Consider the following 16,461-nt stretch of genomic DNA (forward strand, 5'->3'; position numbering starts at 1 on the left):
GTTAGTTATTAATGGCTTGCCTGAGAAATACGAACATTTTGTTGTGCAAGAAAGTTTTAATCCAGCAGCGACATTTACCGAATTGAGAACCCGTTTACAGAATTACGAGGACAGTCGTTTGCAAAGAAGACAACCGGAAAACGATTCGTCATTAGCATTGCATACTGGAGGTGGAAGCAGAGATCAGCGTGGTCAAAATAAGAGAACACCTATGCAATCCAAAGTTTGTTATGTCTGTGGAAACCCTGGACATTTCGCAAAACAGTGTAACAAAAGAAGCACGGCAACTTGCTCCAAATGCAACAAGCGAGGTCACTTAGCAAAAGCGTGTAGAAATAACGAGAAGATCGACAAATTTAAGAAGAAGGATGATAACGCGATTTCATCTTATTCAGAGTGTTTCGTTAGTCCTATACAAGAGAAAAACAACCCAGAAAAGCATCTAGTAGTGGACACTGGTTGTTCAGATCACATTGTGTATCAAAAGGACGCTTTCATAAATCTACGCACAGTAAATGAGAAGAGTGTTCGAGATCCTAAAGGAAACCTCACAGCAATTGAAGGAATTGGCGATGTTCCAATAACAGTCGAGCTAAACGATGGAAAAATGGCAAAAATAATCCTACGAAATGTGCTATACGTGCCAAATTATAAAGTCAACCTACTATCAGTTAACAAAGCAGTTAATTTCGGGCACAGATTTATCTTTAACGACACCAAAGCAAGAATGGTAATGAATGATGGTCGTGAAATCAATTTCATTAAGAACTCTGGTCTATTCTTTTTGAAAGTCACGTACAAGAATGTAGTCAACCCATTTGCCTGCAACGAAACCAAACAGAGCATCAAAGGAGATATCAACCTATGGCACAAACGTCTTGGACATCTGAACAAGACCGATGTAAAGCGTACCGTTAGTTGTCAAGGTGAGATGAAGGATCCATGTGAAACGTGTGCAATGGGAAAACAAGCGAGCCAACCCGTTTCAAAGAAAGTTGAACACAAAGCGAAGAAAGCTCTCGAACTTGTCTACTCAGACATCCTCGGTCCTTTCGAAGTAGCTAGCTTAAGTGGATCAAAATACGCAGTTACATTCATCGACGAATACACGAAGTACGCAGTTCGTTAAGTACATGAGTCACAAGTCACAAGTTCTTGACAAGTTTTGGAATATGTTGCAGAAAACGGAACGCCAAGGACATTACGCACAGATAATGGAGCTGAGTACACTTCACGTAAATTCAAGAAGTTCTGCAGGAACTCAAAGATAAAACAAGAATTTACAGTTCCGGAAACACCGCAGCAAAATGGAGTCGCAGAGCGCTTCAATCGTACCATAGTAGAAATGGGACGGTGCTTACTTATACAAGCAAAACTACCTAAGAAATATTGGGTAAGAGCGTTGGACACTGCTACACACATCCGAAACCTTACTGTGAGTGCAAACAGCAACGAAGGAAAAAGTCCTTTCGAATTATTCACAGGGAAAACGGCTAGAAGAAATCACCTTAGAGTATTTGGTTGCACAGCCTATGTAAAGAAAAGAAAAGTGAACATACGAAAGCTCGATTCCAGATCAGTGAAAGCAAATTTATTGGCTACGACAGCAACAGCACAGCCTACATACTACAAGAGCTCGCAACAAAGAAAATAATCAAAGCACGAAATGTTATCTTCAAAGAGGACGAAATCCAACCATTATCATCTGTAGAAGAATCCTATCAAGGAGACCAATTCTAGAGAATCCAATCCTAGATCTTGCGGACAAACTTTCTAATGATCAAAACAACGAAAACCCCGTCGGAGATGAAGAAATTGGAGATGAAGTGGGGATACCGAAAATGAAGTTCCAAATGCACCAGAGCAACAGCAAAATGAAGATGCTGAAGTAGAAGAATCACTACGCAGAGAAGATAGAAACAGAAGACCTCCTGAAAGATATGGTCATCCATACACCTTTAATGCGACACAAGAAGAAGACACTGTCACCGAACCTAAAACCTATGAAGAAGCTGTAAAATCAACCAAAGCCAAGTACTGGAAACAAGCAATGCAAGCAGAAGTCGAGTCACTAGAAAACAATAACACTTGGACATTTGTTGAGAGACCGAAAGACAAGAACGTATTACCTGGAAAATGGGTATACAAGTTAAATACGGTGCAAATGGAGAAGTAGACAAGTACAAAGCTAGATACGTGGCGAAAGGTTTCGCACAAGTCGAAGGCTTAGACTTTTTCGAAACGTATGCACCTACATGCAAACCAGAAACATTCAGAACTCTGTTAGCAGTCGCAACACAGAAAGATTTACACCTCGGACAAATGGATGTAAAATCAGCATATCTTCACTCAGCTATTGAAGAAGAAATTTACCTCGAACAGCCCCAAGGTTTTGCTACAAATGGAGAAAACGGACAGAACTTAGTGTGTAAACTAAACAAGTCGATTTACGGTCTTAAGCAAGCAGCGAAAAACTGGTATGAATCCCTAGCAAATCTACTAATCGAGAAAGGATTTCAAAGAAGTCGCAATGATTACTGTCTCTTCGTGAGAAAAGAAGAAAACGGAACATTTTCATACATAGTCTTATGGGTCGACGATATTATAATCGCAGCCGAACGAAATGTTGTAGACAGAGTCAAAGTGCTACTAGAAGAAAACTTCAAAATGGATGATCGCGGAGAACTACATTGGTTCCTTGGAATGCGAATTATCAAGTCTGAAGACAAGATCACAGTAGATCAAGAGAAGTACATCGAAAACCTCCTGAAACAGTTCAATATGAGTGACTGCAAACCAAAAGCAACTCCCGGAGAAGTCAACCTGAAGTTAGTAAAGAACAACGGAGAACACGAGCTAGTCGATACAAAGTTATACCGAAGTCTAGTCGGATCACTTCTGTACATCGGAAAACAGACAAGACCGGACATACTCAACGTAGTTAATCAATTATCACGATTCCTTGACAAACCCGATACAACGCACTGGAAAGCAGCAAAACACGTCTTAAGATACCTCAAAGGCACTATTAAGTTACGATTAACATTTGTCAAGAATTCCAGCATGAACCTTATCGGCGATTCAGACGCAGACTGGAGTGGCGACTTAGACGATCGAAAGTCCACAACCGGTTACTATTTTAAATTTGAAGGAAGTGGCGCAGCAATAAGTTGGGAAGTAAAGAAGCAAGCTACAGTAGCACTATCGTCTACAGAAGCTGAATACCAAGCAATGGGAGCCGCAGTACAAGAATCAATCTATCTCAGAGCATTAATGAAAGATTTTGGTTATCCTATGAAAGATCCAACCTACATTGGAGAAGATAATCAGTCATGTATCAAGATGTGCCACAACCCTGTTATGCACAAGCGATCGAAGCACATCGACACAAAGTTTCATTTCATCAGAGAAAAAGTCAAGAGCAAAGAAGTTGCAATTCATTATGTTCCTACAGAAGATGACAGCGGACATTAACTAAATCACTACCCCGGATTAAGGTTGAGAAACATCGTTATGTTTTACTAGGCAACTAAATAAGAACACTGAAGAAAGCAGACTCATCATAGACACTGCCGAGTCTGAGTGGGGGTGACATATGTATATATATAAGAGTATATTAGAACAAACATTGATATTGAGGGATATAGATAATTACGGACACGTGACCGAAAAACGTTTGAGAAGCGTTGACAATATGTCGTCTTTGTTTTGAACACATGTTTGTATATATTAAGTGAAATAAACCATTAAAGTTAACACTCACAAGAAGCACGTGCGCATTTCGATAGCCATTTTTCAAAGACCTTTCTGGTGCTCACATGAAACGAAGGAGAACGGGTTGGGTATAAAACATAATTTGGGTGGGCATGTTACTCCTTTGTTCCTGACTGATAGCAAGAAAGAATTACAATTAAACATCGACTTAAGGTTAGTCTCGTTTAATTTCTATATTCTTTCCTGTCATCAGTCTACGTCACTACGGAGTAGCATGAGATTTCAAAGTTGTGAGCACCTAGCAAAATTCAACACAACATTATCTGGAGAAACACGAGTGTATCGTTCATTGTGTAATTGACGTATCCGTAGGCAGTAAGTGTAGAACTAGCGAGATAGTTAATTATTTACAAACTGATCTAGTAAAGCTCGGCCAAAGTTGGTATCAATTGTTTTGTTATGATGTCGACCAGAGGTAGTGGCGTTCATCCACCCTCCAGCTTTAAGGATGTCTTTCAACGGAATGCCGGACTTCAGCCCACAAGACGTCGATGCCGAACGGTTACTATGAGCGGAGAATGTTCCCGTGTCTATCCCCGCGGTAGCGGGAGATGGGGGCGGAAGATGTACTCTCGGATGTCTGCGACTGGACATAATTTCCCCTCAGACGTGTATGCATGGTAGGATCTCGATAGGCTCAATGTGCTTTCCTGGTCTAGTTGTTTTGATTTTTTCTCGTATACGAAATACGATTTTGTCAGGCAAATTTTGCATGTGATTAATATCAGGCTTTACGAGAGTTTTACACCTTTGTGCTGTAATTAGGGCGAGTAAAGTTGTGAGCTTTTTCGTAAGCTTTTCAAGGCTCATGGCTTGAGGGTTGGCTTTTGATTGCAAGATTTCATTGTGCAGATTGGTGAAAATTTAAAAGTTAGAGTCAGTCAGTCATAGAGTAAACTTTCCTGGGGGTAGGCGTGGTTCATGTTTATGGTCATTATTTTATTTAGTTCATCAGTTTAACTTGTTTTATTTATTAATTCTCTATCTAATTTGCTAAGTTCACAAAAATATTGAAGAATCTTACTGTTACTATAAATCAAAATATTGCTTTTCCGTGGTGTGGGTTTTGTTTTAAAGGAATTTAGCCCCCTGAAGACGGTGCATGTGCTGTCGCACATCAATTCGCAGGGTTTGGTATGGACAGCGTTTCCACAATTGAAGGAAATTTCCTTCAAAATTTCAACCATGAGGGAGGGAGGGTTAGTCTTAATAGGATATATTGTGCATTCTTTTCAAACGTTTTTTGTTTCTCTCTTTTTCATTACCATCTCCCCATGAGGACAGCCTTATGCAAATAAGTTGTGGAAACGCTGGGTATGGAGATGAACTATAATAGGAATGGATGCGACATAAGCCTATTGTGCACAACGTATGCAAGATTTTCATTCGAATTATGTCTTTCTGATAAAATCACTTGCAAATATAGTATTGATTTGATATTTCGATATTTAGAAGTTGAGAATATACTTTTTAAACTGTGAATGTGTTCTTACTTTTTTCTTCTCACTGTGGAATATTTATCGTGTTTTTTTTATAGATTGGCATTCCGATGCAGGCTTTTATCGCCGACAAGCAATTCAGAATTGGTGATGGTGGATATTCAAGTGTCTATGTTGGTCTCATGAAGGATGGGACTGAAGTTGCTGTTAAGAAAATGATCGTACAAAAGTGTGATGAAATAGCTGAAAACGAAAGGGAAATTATGAGTCTTGTTAAAACAAGCGACTCACCATTTATAGTGAGTTATCGACATTTTTACCGTGACGATACCTTCATATATCTATTTCTTGACCTTTGCGAGGAAACCTTGAGGCAACTTGTTCATGCATCCAGTATTGAACATCTACAAGAGCATGGTCCACGAATGATTAAGGAAATTCTATCAGGACTTGAATTTCTTCATGGTAAAAGAATGTTGCACAGAGATCTAAAACCATCAAACGTCCTGGCTGATATCGAGGGTCGCATGAAATTGGCAGATTTTGGATTAAGCAGCGTTCTAAGAGACGATGAAACTACAGTTGAAACAGAAGCTAAAGGCACTCACGGATGGATGCCAACAGAAGTAATTGAAGCAATAGAAAAAAAAGAAAAAGGTCCTTTCAAAAAGAAATCGGATGTCCAGGTAGCGGGTATGATTGCTTTCTTTATCTTAACAAAAGGTGGACACCCTTTTGGTCAATCTTGGTTTGAACAAATGAAAAATATTTTGAAAGGAAACTCTGTCAATTTAAAGAAACTTGGTGATCGTAAAGCTCGAAAGTTTGTGTCGTGGCTGATTCGTCACAAGATTGATAAGAGACCATATGCTGAGGAAGCGCTGTGGGACTCTTTCATCAATAACGATTGATACAGAACTATTTTACGTACGGAGAGGAAAGCAATGTTCTGAGAAATTATCCCAATATTTTCACATTATGAACGATGAGTTTGTAAGGAAAACAATTATCTGAATTTTCAAAACATGGTATTCTAGGAGAGGATCATCTAGTAATCTGGACAAACTTGTACAAAGAACAGTTAGTTAACCTGATAATCATTGTATAAATTATAAACGTTGGTGAACTGCTCATTATTGGCGATAGTTTGTGCAGTCGTAGTGTAATTTGAGCCATTTTTACCGCTCTAATCGGTTCCTTGCATATGCCTAGTCGGTTCATGCTCGTGCCCAGGTCCTTCCGTATACTGCATGCGACGTTATCACGGGAGAATAGGACGAGTTTGGTACAAGGATGAACTGGGAGATTGCATGGGATGTATTTGTCGGTGTTTATTGATGCAAGGAATATTGTAAGGAATGTGGGTTTACCATCATGCTCTGCGTAGTCAAATCAACGTCACATTTCAGGCCTAAAAATTTAGATTTCTGTTTATAATCGATACGAAATTTTAAATTTATTTGCTAATTTACCCTTCTAATGACGCATAATAACATCTTTAACGCAAGATGTTACCAATAATAATTGCAAAGCATGACGGTTGATTACTATTCTTCAATAATTCTTGTTCATTAACAGCGCAAAACAATCGTGTGTGTTTTTTAACAAACTAGTAGGCCGTCGGCTTAGGGCGAGTATGTGAGTGAAACTTCAGCATGGTAAACTTATTCCATTTGTATGTATAGCAGCATAAAATTATATTCTACAGATATACCTAATGATATACCTTCATAGTCTACTGCGTCCTTTGTAATGACAGTTACTGTTTTTTTTTGACATTTTAATATTATAATCTCTTTATAGATAATTAAAATTAAGAACTATAACCAGTTTCTAATATTTAAAAGAAATTTTAGGAAAAACAACCACCTCAATCCTTGCTTTAAATCCCCCCCCCGCATTTTTGGCGGCCAAAATATTTGAAAAGTCAGTTTTTCAATTAGCGCTAAAGCGTTACTTAGAGAAATTCGAAATTCTACTGGGAGTTCTATTTAGGGCTTTATAGCCCCACTCTCTGATACGCTCCGCGGGCCCTGTTTATTTGTTCGCTTGCAACTTGAACAATTTTCGTCGGGAAAACCAAAAGTCCAAACACACGTAGCGCCGAGAGGGGGTGATTCCCACAGCTAAGCACATTTACTGAGTTCTGAATTAGTTCATTTACCGAATTTATATTTGTCACACATACATATGTAGGGTGGTCTCAGAGATTTGGATCAGTAACTGAGGTTGCATAATGGAGAGTTTGCGCGCGTTTGCATTCCGTAGACGGTCGGAAGCTTCTCAGTGGCGTAGCCAGCCCGACAATTTAGTCATGCTATGCTAATATTTTGGTGTTCATCGACTGTGAAAACAACGAACTTCTAAAGAAATTAATAATGATAATAACATAAAATTTGCATAGCATGACTAAATCGTCAGGCTGGCTACGCCACTGAAGCTTCTTTCATATGCAATTGGGTCTTGTCGTTGAAATAGTTTCCCATTCACCAACACTCACACTCATGCTTAGCTTGCACGTGCACAAGGAATGGGGTAAGTTTTGGTCAGGGGCGTCGGAGACAAGCTGGCACAGCTTGAGTACGACGCGTGCAGGCCGAGTACGACCCATATTCCGGCACTCTCGTCGGTACACCTGACCACTCGAAACTGAGCAAGAATGGACTGAAAGGCGTTTACCAATTTTTATACCCTCTCAATATGCATAATTAGATACAGATGGTTACCCACATCGCTCATTTGGCTTATTTTCACCTTGTTTAAGGTTTGCATATAATTATGAGCGTTAATAGTCCTATATATTAACGGCATTGAAAAGTACATCAACACCGCTCAACAGCTTGTTATTAACCTTGCATGTTGTTTCCTATTTCGTCCTGCAACTCCATCTCAAGGATCATTGAAGACGAGAAAGCGACATACATCTCTCGGTGTAGCTGTGGTTAACGTAGTGTATCCAGGAAGGGCTGACAAAAATGACTCGAATTCTGTTTTTAATGCGTTATTTTGTTTGGAATATTTATGAGGCGATTAGAATTAAATAAGAGGGGCGGGACATAATACAATTCTTGATAATTGGAAATTGGTAATTCAAAGATGGAAGATTTGTAGGGCTTCTGCAGTGCCTCATACAGAAAATTTTCTCTATTTTTCAGTCCTATCACACCCTATCACCATTTTTGAGGACAATAATACTGACGAATCCATATCAGGAGAGTGAGGTCTTTTGAGAAAATACCATTTATCACTGCACATTCTATTTTAATCACTTGTTATCACTGCACACTAAAATTAGGTATGGTGATAAGAGTAGACGACGAAGGTTACGTTACACCAAATGGGAAGTTACGTAAAGGCGATGCGGAAAGCTCAAAGGTCTGCTGAGAGTTCCGGACATGGTCTCCAACCCGAGTGAGTTGGCAAGAGCAAAACCCCAGAAATGCCTTTGGACGCAAGCTTGATTTTCTTCGTGGAAAAAACGAAGTAGGAGGGCCACCAGTAACGTCTAGGGTACTCGTCAGTGGAGCACTACCAAAGTACAAGACAAGTTACCGGATCGAAGGAACTTGAAAACGGGACCAACCAACATGTGAGGGGGAAAACATAGGTACAAAGTACAAAGGAGTGGTACGAGAGTTCTTGAGCGAAAAGAGTCACACCTAGAGAGTGCAGCGACGGGTATGGTGTGAAATGCGGTAGAGGGTTTCCGGATCTATCCACCATAGCGTTGGAGTCGAGGGCCATGAGGCCACATGTATGACCCTGGCCTTCCGCGAACTGTTGTTGAATTGTTGCCCAAATGGCAGGCGTCAAAGTATGGTCATATTCTGATGATCGTCTGGAAAGAGCGTCGGCGGAGTTCGCTTGAGTCCGGACATACGTGAGGTTTAATATGGTTAAAAAAGATTAAAAAAAAATTAACTCTTTCATCGCTCGGTTAAGACGGGGGCTTTTTCCACCTTGATTGTCCCAAGCGTTTATGACGGCTTGATTACCTCCTTGATGATTGATCTCCTCCTGCTAAGGAAGCGGGCTATCCCAATCTCCAAGAAAATGAGAAATTTCCTGATGTAGCGCACCCGTTAATAGCTGGGGTTTTAAGGTGCGGAGGCCGCGGGAGATGGCTGCGTTCATCTCTCGAAGAAACGTGCTGCTAGCATAGCGAGGGAAAACGAAGTGCATTTACCGACGAGACGTTGGAGAGTTTTGACTGAAACGTACTTTGAGTGAAGTAATTTTTCTAGTAATCTCACACAAGCATACACACATGCACGACAGCGAAGCCTCGCCCACAAAGAAACGAGAAATTTTAATCCAAGTGTATCCAACAGTGAAATATACGGCGAAATCCCGCCCAAATATATAAGATTGTTTAAGCTCACGTCTACGCATATCAAACGCTAAAATCTGAGTCAAGAGGGTATAGCGCGAAAAACACTAACACGAAAAATGGACATGAAGAACGTGCATAAACCTCTAACTCGTCTTGTGGCTGCTCCTGTTGTTGATTTACTGGCATAGATGGAACGTCCTCATTCTGCCGATCTTGTTATTTCGGTTGAAGTGGTGCTGCTTGTATAGCAGGTGGCTTGCAGTAGTGGGGCTTTATTATTGGGAAGCACTGCGTATTGTATAAAACTTTGGGATTTTCTGCCATTCGATGTGGGTCGTACAAAGGCTCGCGGTAACTTGATGAATCGCTCGAATTTAATTTTATATTCAGTTTGCTAGTTTGCAACGATATCGTTGATTTATATGGCTTCAAATATGGGCACATCAGCCCTTAAATTTTTGATTGAATTCAAGATTCTCTTATTAACCTTTCAAGTAATCCATGGACTAGCTCCTCAGTATTTGCGTGATCTAATTCGAATCACAGAACCGCCAAATTTTTACCTGCGAATAAATAATGAAACAGTCCTGGATGTACCGCCTCAGAAATCATTTAACTCAATTTGAGATAGAGCCTTCAAATTTGCAGCACTAAAGTTATGGAATCGTCTTCCAAAAGAACTCAGATATTCAGACACAATTTGTAATTTTAGAAAAAAATTAAAAACTCATTTATTTGCATAGCTTATGACATTACCTGACGTTCTTTTCCTTCTTTTCTCTTCTAGAACTAATATTGTAATTATCATACCCATAAGAGATGCAGTAATTACTTCAATTTTAACCCTGTAATTTATATATCAGTCTTATTATTATGTAGATCAGATTTTACAGCGCATCTAAACATTCTCATGCTAATTTGCGCTCAAGAAATTCACATTAATTCATTAATTCATAGATTTAATTTTTTTGTGTATATTTTTCTATTTAAGTACGAGTGTTTTCATGTATAAGACTGTAAGTTTGTGAACACAGTTCGTAAATTGAAACATTTTAGCGAGTGTTGCCAACCTTATGAAACTATATACATGTGATGTAATAAATACTTCAGCGTGCTCCGTGCGCGCCTGTTAGCGGGCTACTCCCGTGGTTTAGGTTGAGCCAAAACGCAGAATATTATTAAACATTTGCGTCGAAAAATCAAAAAATCTCATTTTCGATGTTCTATTGATCGTCGCTCTTTACGATGTTTGGGATATAATCCTCGGAAGGTAGGAAATTGATAAATAGCCTTGTGTAATATCACAGTAATTTGCAACAACGCGGCAGCCGATCGAGACTGGTAATCATGTGATGACCGAGTGTGCTGTGTACTAATTTGTATATTTTCGACAATTAGTATTTAACGCCGTGTAGACCGTGTAGTTGCAGTAACGACAGAATTTAGAAGCGACCCATAGGCCATAGGCATAGAAACCATGCGATGAGCAATATTTGTGCGAGTATTATTTATAGTTCCGCCACTCAGATGCTCTTGTTTTATTTCCTGAGAGCAACTTTAGAAACGTTCGTTCACAAAGCATTATAGAATTATGTTCTGGCGGTTGCTCGTTCGTCTTTGTTCACCCGTCGTCATACTATGATCTACACTCGTAAACAGTCTACACTCTACAGTCTACACTCGCAACGACATTAAAGCCAGCTGTAGTGTAGAATGTTTATGCTAGTGTTTGTTGAATATATTTATCAAATCCGTTCTGTTGATCGGTTCTGCTCATAACAAGGGAGGGCCCTTTCTTGTGAAAAGTCCCCAAATTTCGCGTGTTCCCCAGTTTACTCAACATAGACAAATTACGTCCTTTAAACATAAACAATTACGTATTTGCTAGAAGTTCATTTAAGGAATTCCAGGAATTTTACTATCTTGCATAAACTCAGTTGTTTGCGAAAGTATAGCTGAAAAGAGCTGAATATTCATCAAAATATTCAAGGAAATTTTTTTTCATAGAGCTAAGAGGAAATAGGGCTATTTTGCAACAGAAGTTTAAAAACATATTGGTCAAGGGAGCCAATGTTTAAAAAGTACCACAGGCCTCACAATAGGGCTTTAAAGGTATAATAATATATTTTGAAATAAGATGGAGTTATTAATCTTAATATTTGTATATATACTTGTGTGATATGGTGGATATCAATTTTAATTTAAAATAAATTTTAATTATATAAAATGGTAACAAATATTGTGTCCCAAAAGAAAGCATTCCTTAAAAGCACAATGACGGAACTTGGTCTTAGATAATACCTGACAGGCTTGATAAGAGCAAAGACTTTTTCAGGCAGCAGGCTGATTCTTTTAAACTAATTAGCAAAATCTTTATTTTAATATAGAAGATAATGTCAAGTCAATGTGGTACTCTGCCTGGCTAAATCCTTAAAACAAGTCCATCTATTTATAAATGAGCTATAGGGAACACATGTACCCTCACTTTTGCTTTTAAAAATTCAAAAAAATGAAACATCATTGGGTAATAAAAATATTTTTCACAATCAATTACAGATACATGCAGCAATTTGTATTGTTCCAAAAGTTAAATTATCAAAAATTCATTGCTTGTACTGGCGGATTGGATCTTAAAACTAAAGCAGTACAGTCATGTAACTTACAGCAAATTTACATGAGTAGGAGAACTAAATGTGGTAATTTAGACAGGATGTGTGCTACAAATGTGATCAAATTCACTTGCTTGTGCAAACTGGATATCAAATATTGCTAGCTATTTTGTGGCTGTTATTATTTCATGCAATGACAAGAAAAATAAAGTCTTTATTGTAATACCTCAACCTAGATGTGGTGACATCAGCCCTAGCTGCAATTACCTTCTCATGCACATAATATTTTTATAAATGATAGTCAACCACATTATACCGTATAACACCATAACAAATTTAAAATTGCCATTAACATTAAAAAACTGGCAGTTAACAAACGAGTACAGATGGACTAAAAGATTAATGCAATTACTCCAATGAACACAATAATTGGTTTCAAAAAAAAACAACATTGGCCCCTATTATTAAATATTGGCCCCTATTATTAAATTTATATTGGCTAGATTTCACAAAGTGAATGCCTATAACTAAAGGTCTAATTCTTCTGCTGGCAGAAGGAGGGGTAAAATAGGTATGATATGACCCAAAATACTTTTAGAAGCATATAAATTTTTTCAAAAGCATATAAATTTGCTGATTGCAATATCATAAAGTTGATAAACAGTGTAAACAAAGTAACAAACTGGAACTAATCTAAATTATATGTACAAATACCGTAGCGCTAAGAGGAAGTGGGTTGGTAATTACCCTGAAGACATGCAGGTTCTTACTAAGTTCAAGATGCAAGTAAAAATAAGAGTGTTTCAACATTAATTAGACTACTTGTTAGATTTTACTACATTATTAGATCTGAAATTACTCAAATTTGGATTTGATCTAGTTTAATTCCTATTTTTTCTAAACATAAACTCTAGCTAGCTCATATTCATTGTCACTGAGAGGTGTTTAACCAAAATAGAGTGAAGTCTAACAGTACACGATATTGTTTACAATACGGACTGTACCCTACCTTTAGATTACGATCTAACGGGTTAGATATAGGTGGATGTGTGATCTTAAAAACTTGTTTATGAATGCTCCAGAGATTTCAAAAAAATTTTTCTTGTTTGCGACAACGCAATGAAGGTTGATCGCACACTTCGTGAGTATGACTGCCTAGTGCCCTTTCAGGAGGGTACCTAAATATCGAGGCAGGATTCAAGTCAGGACTCAAGTCAGGACTCGAGCCAAGGACTCGAGCCGACAATTAAGCTCCGAATTAATGACTCATCTACGTCTGGCTGATGGAAACTTCTATTGCCGTCTTTCCTGCGTACCTGTTGGCGTAAGCGGGTTCTTCCCAGTTCAATGGTTCTTCCCCGGACAAATTTTAAGCGCTTTTGTTCATTCGTTCCAGAATAAAGTGCCATGAATGAACAAAAGCGCTTAAAATTTGTCCGCACAAGAGAAAAATTTGCTTACGCCAACAGCCACGAGTGACTATTAGCTCGGCTAGTTGCTCTCGTGTGCGACAGGTTTTAAGTAGACTAGAATTTTTCCGAATTCGTTGAATGTGATTATTTATGATACCATTTTTTGAGTCCCCAATTTTTAAATCGCTAAATGAATTCAAAAACAGAACTATGCAAAACTTCTAGTTCGTCAGCAACATTGTATTGGTCGCTTAGCGTTAGAAGGCTAATTCTTTTACCATTACGGTGCATGCATCATTAAATCGTAAAAATTTTAAAGTTAAAACAATTAATAGAAACACAATGTGTTTTATTCTCCATGCCATAGTCAGAAATGAAAATTAACGATTTGCATCCGATATTTTGGACAGCAATTACCTGTTGGTTACGAGTTATGTTACCCCAATTTTTATTTCATAAAATGATTTCTTATAAAATCAACTATATGTCATCCAAATATGGCGGATTGGTCGCATTGCGTGAGAAAGGTTAATTGACTCGAGTCCTTGACTCGAGTCCTTGACTCGAGTCCTGGCTCGAGTCCTGGCTCGAGTCCTGGCTCGAGTCCTGCCTTGAATCCTGACTCAAGCAATAGTATATCTCCCCTTAACTTTCAGATATATATAGCTCAGTTGTTCACACGCTGGCCGCAGTGTTCCAGTGAAGGGGGCTTTTCACTCTCAATATGGGGGAATGGATAATGGAAATTAATGGGGGATTTGTTATAGATTGAGACGCAATGCTTGGTCAATGTTTGTATTCATTTATTTGAATAACTATTGAACTGTGAGAAAAATGTTTAAATCAAGTAAATATTGCATAATTGACAATCAATGAGAAGCTCATGTGTATGAAACATTACTTTTTGCTCTAATTCAATAGACTTTTCTTATAATGGCGTCAAACTCCACAAAACGAGCCAATCAATGTTCGTGTTACATCAGACTTTCCGTGTTTGACGTCATTATGAAAAAGGTCTATTTAAGTCCGTTTTCCATTAGACGAATACATTCCCGCGACGCGACAACTGAAATCTGGTGATGTGCTTGGTCTACAGGAATTGCGTAGCTGTGTCAGTTGTTCACTTTATGTGTTGACATTGTGTACAATCCATCGTATCATTTGCCGACTTTTGTTCACCGAAACATTATCAAACATTTAGGGGTGATTCAACTCATATCACCTACTAAAATGCTTATAGGGAGACCCTACACTTTTTTAGTTTACGACCTGTAAAGGAGTTTGCATACATTTCATTTAAGACAGATTATCTCAACTGTTTTACGGTAAAATGACCATGGCGGTCAACAGTTATATAATAATCAATTATTGGACGAGGTCAAGCAAAACATCGCAGATGAATTATTTTCCTCTGCCTTCGGCATCGGCAAATAATTGGGTCTGCTCACCACCGACAAATCCCGTTGTTATATAGGTGCTATAGGTGTTCAAATGTGATTGGTTCATTCGTAATCAGATGACTTTAAACAAATGCAATGTTTCCCGCCACGGAAACAAGTGAAAAATTGTTGCCCGCTTCTTGTCATAACAAAGTAAAGTGAACTATAGAACGAGTAAGCTAGCTAATTAAGAATTACGATACATGCATATGTAATAGGACAATTAACGAGTACTTTATATACTGAGACGCATGAGAATCTTTTTTTACTTATACTTTGGTTTGCGCACGCACCAAACTTTGATAGAAAAATAGAGTAAAATATGTAGATTTCTAGAGTTCCAACGTGAATAGATATTGACACGCTAATTATTTTAAATTTTTATAATATAAGTATGATATAACGAGCAATTTGATTGGCTACCGCGCGTGCATTGTGAGGCCATAATGCACGCTTCTGGCTTTTGAAATTTTTGTTGCTAAGCAACATCTTAAATAACATGTAAGGAGAATTTCATTATTGATCAAATAAATAAATTTTGTTGTTGCCCTATAATTTCTTCTTATATTATAAAAGAATTAAAAAAGCTCGTCGCGTGCCTTTATGGTGTATAATGCACTCGCGGAAATGTTGGAAGAATACTCGAGAAGCTTGTAAAACACTCGGCTACGCCTCGTGTTTTACAAGCTTCTCTCGTATTCTCCAACGTTCCCCCATCGTGCATTATTACACCATAAAGGCACGCGACTCGTTTTTTAATTCTTAAATAAAGGCTCAAACGACAGTTGCTTACTCACAAGCAGGTCCGCGTTAAACACTGACTTAAATTTTTTATATTTTCGCGAGTTGGCTATATTTATACGGATCGACACCGGAACGTGAATTAGATCTAGAATTGATGTTTTGCGCAACGGATATCGCTATATAGGTCAGGCTGGAAAACCGCATTAATTACGCATTTTCTGACTAAAGGTACGCATTTTTGTTTAGCAGTTGTGGCCGCGGAAAATAACAAAGTTGTTTTTGCCACTCAATAGTACGTGGCGTGCTCTTTTCATGGGTCGCTAGCTAAATAATTGTCTAGGACGGGCGCGTCATTATAACTATTTCTTTTTCATAATTGTTTGGTAAGTGAAACCGTTTAATTAATGGTGCGAGCAATCAAATCACGACGAACGTTTATATTTATGTGACGTGTAAATGTGTTGTCAAGTAATTGTACTGATTATGGCCCGGGTTAACGGACCGAAAGCTTTGCAGTATTAAATACTTACGTGGTGTACCTACAAGCTAATTTACTTAGTTTTAAACATATTTGAAGAGCGATATAATTAAAGATTTTAGATTTGGAGCTAACAGTAATTAATAATAGCTTGGTTTTTTCAGGTTCCCAGCGCGCTATTTTGGCCCGACGTCTGAATTTTCTCGAAGATGGCGATCTGCCCAGATGATATG

The 16,461-nt window shown here is 38.3% G+C and overlaps 1 protein-coding gene across 1 annotated transcript; it reads left to right on the top strand.

Moving 5' to 3' along the window:
• The first annotated feature begins 4,176 nt into the window (after positions 1 to 4,176).
• LOC114544323 (probable serine/threonine-protein kinase ireA) lies at positions 4,177 to 6,124 on the top strand. The gene is made up of 2 exons (XM_028562996.1): positions 4,177 to 4,275; positions 5,312 to 6,124. Exons 1-2 carry the CDS (start codon positions 4,177 to 4,179, stop codon positions 6,122 to 6,124), a joined length of 912 nt encoding a protein of 303 aa, XP_028418797.1.
• The last annotated feature ends 10,337 nt before the right edge of the window (positions 6,125 to 16,461 follow it).

This window comes from Dendronephthya gigantea, unplaced genomic scaffold (genome assembly GCF_004324835.1).
Source record: "Dendronephthya gigantea isolate DGI-Jeju-01 unplaced genomic scaffold, DenGig_1.0 000728F, whole genome shotgun sequence".
NCBI classification, from domain to species: domain Eukaryota; kingdom Metazoa; phylum Cnidaria; class Anthozoa; order Malacalcyonacea; family Nephtheidae; genus Dendronephthya; species Dendronephthya gigantea.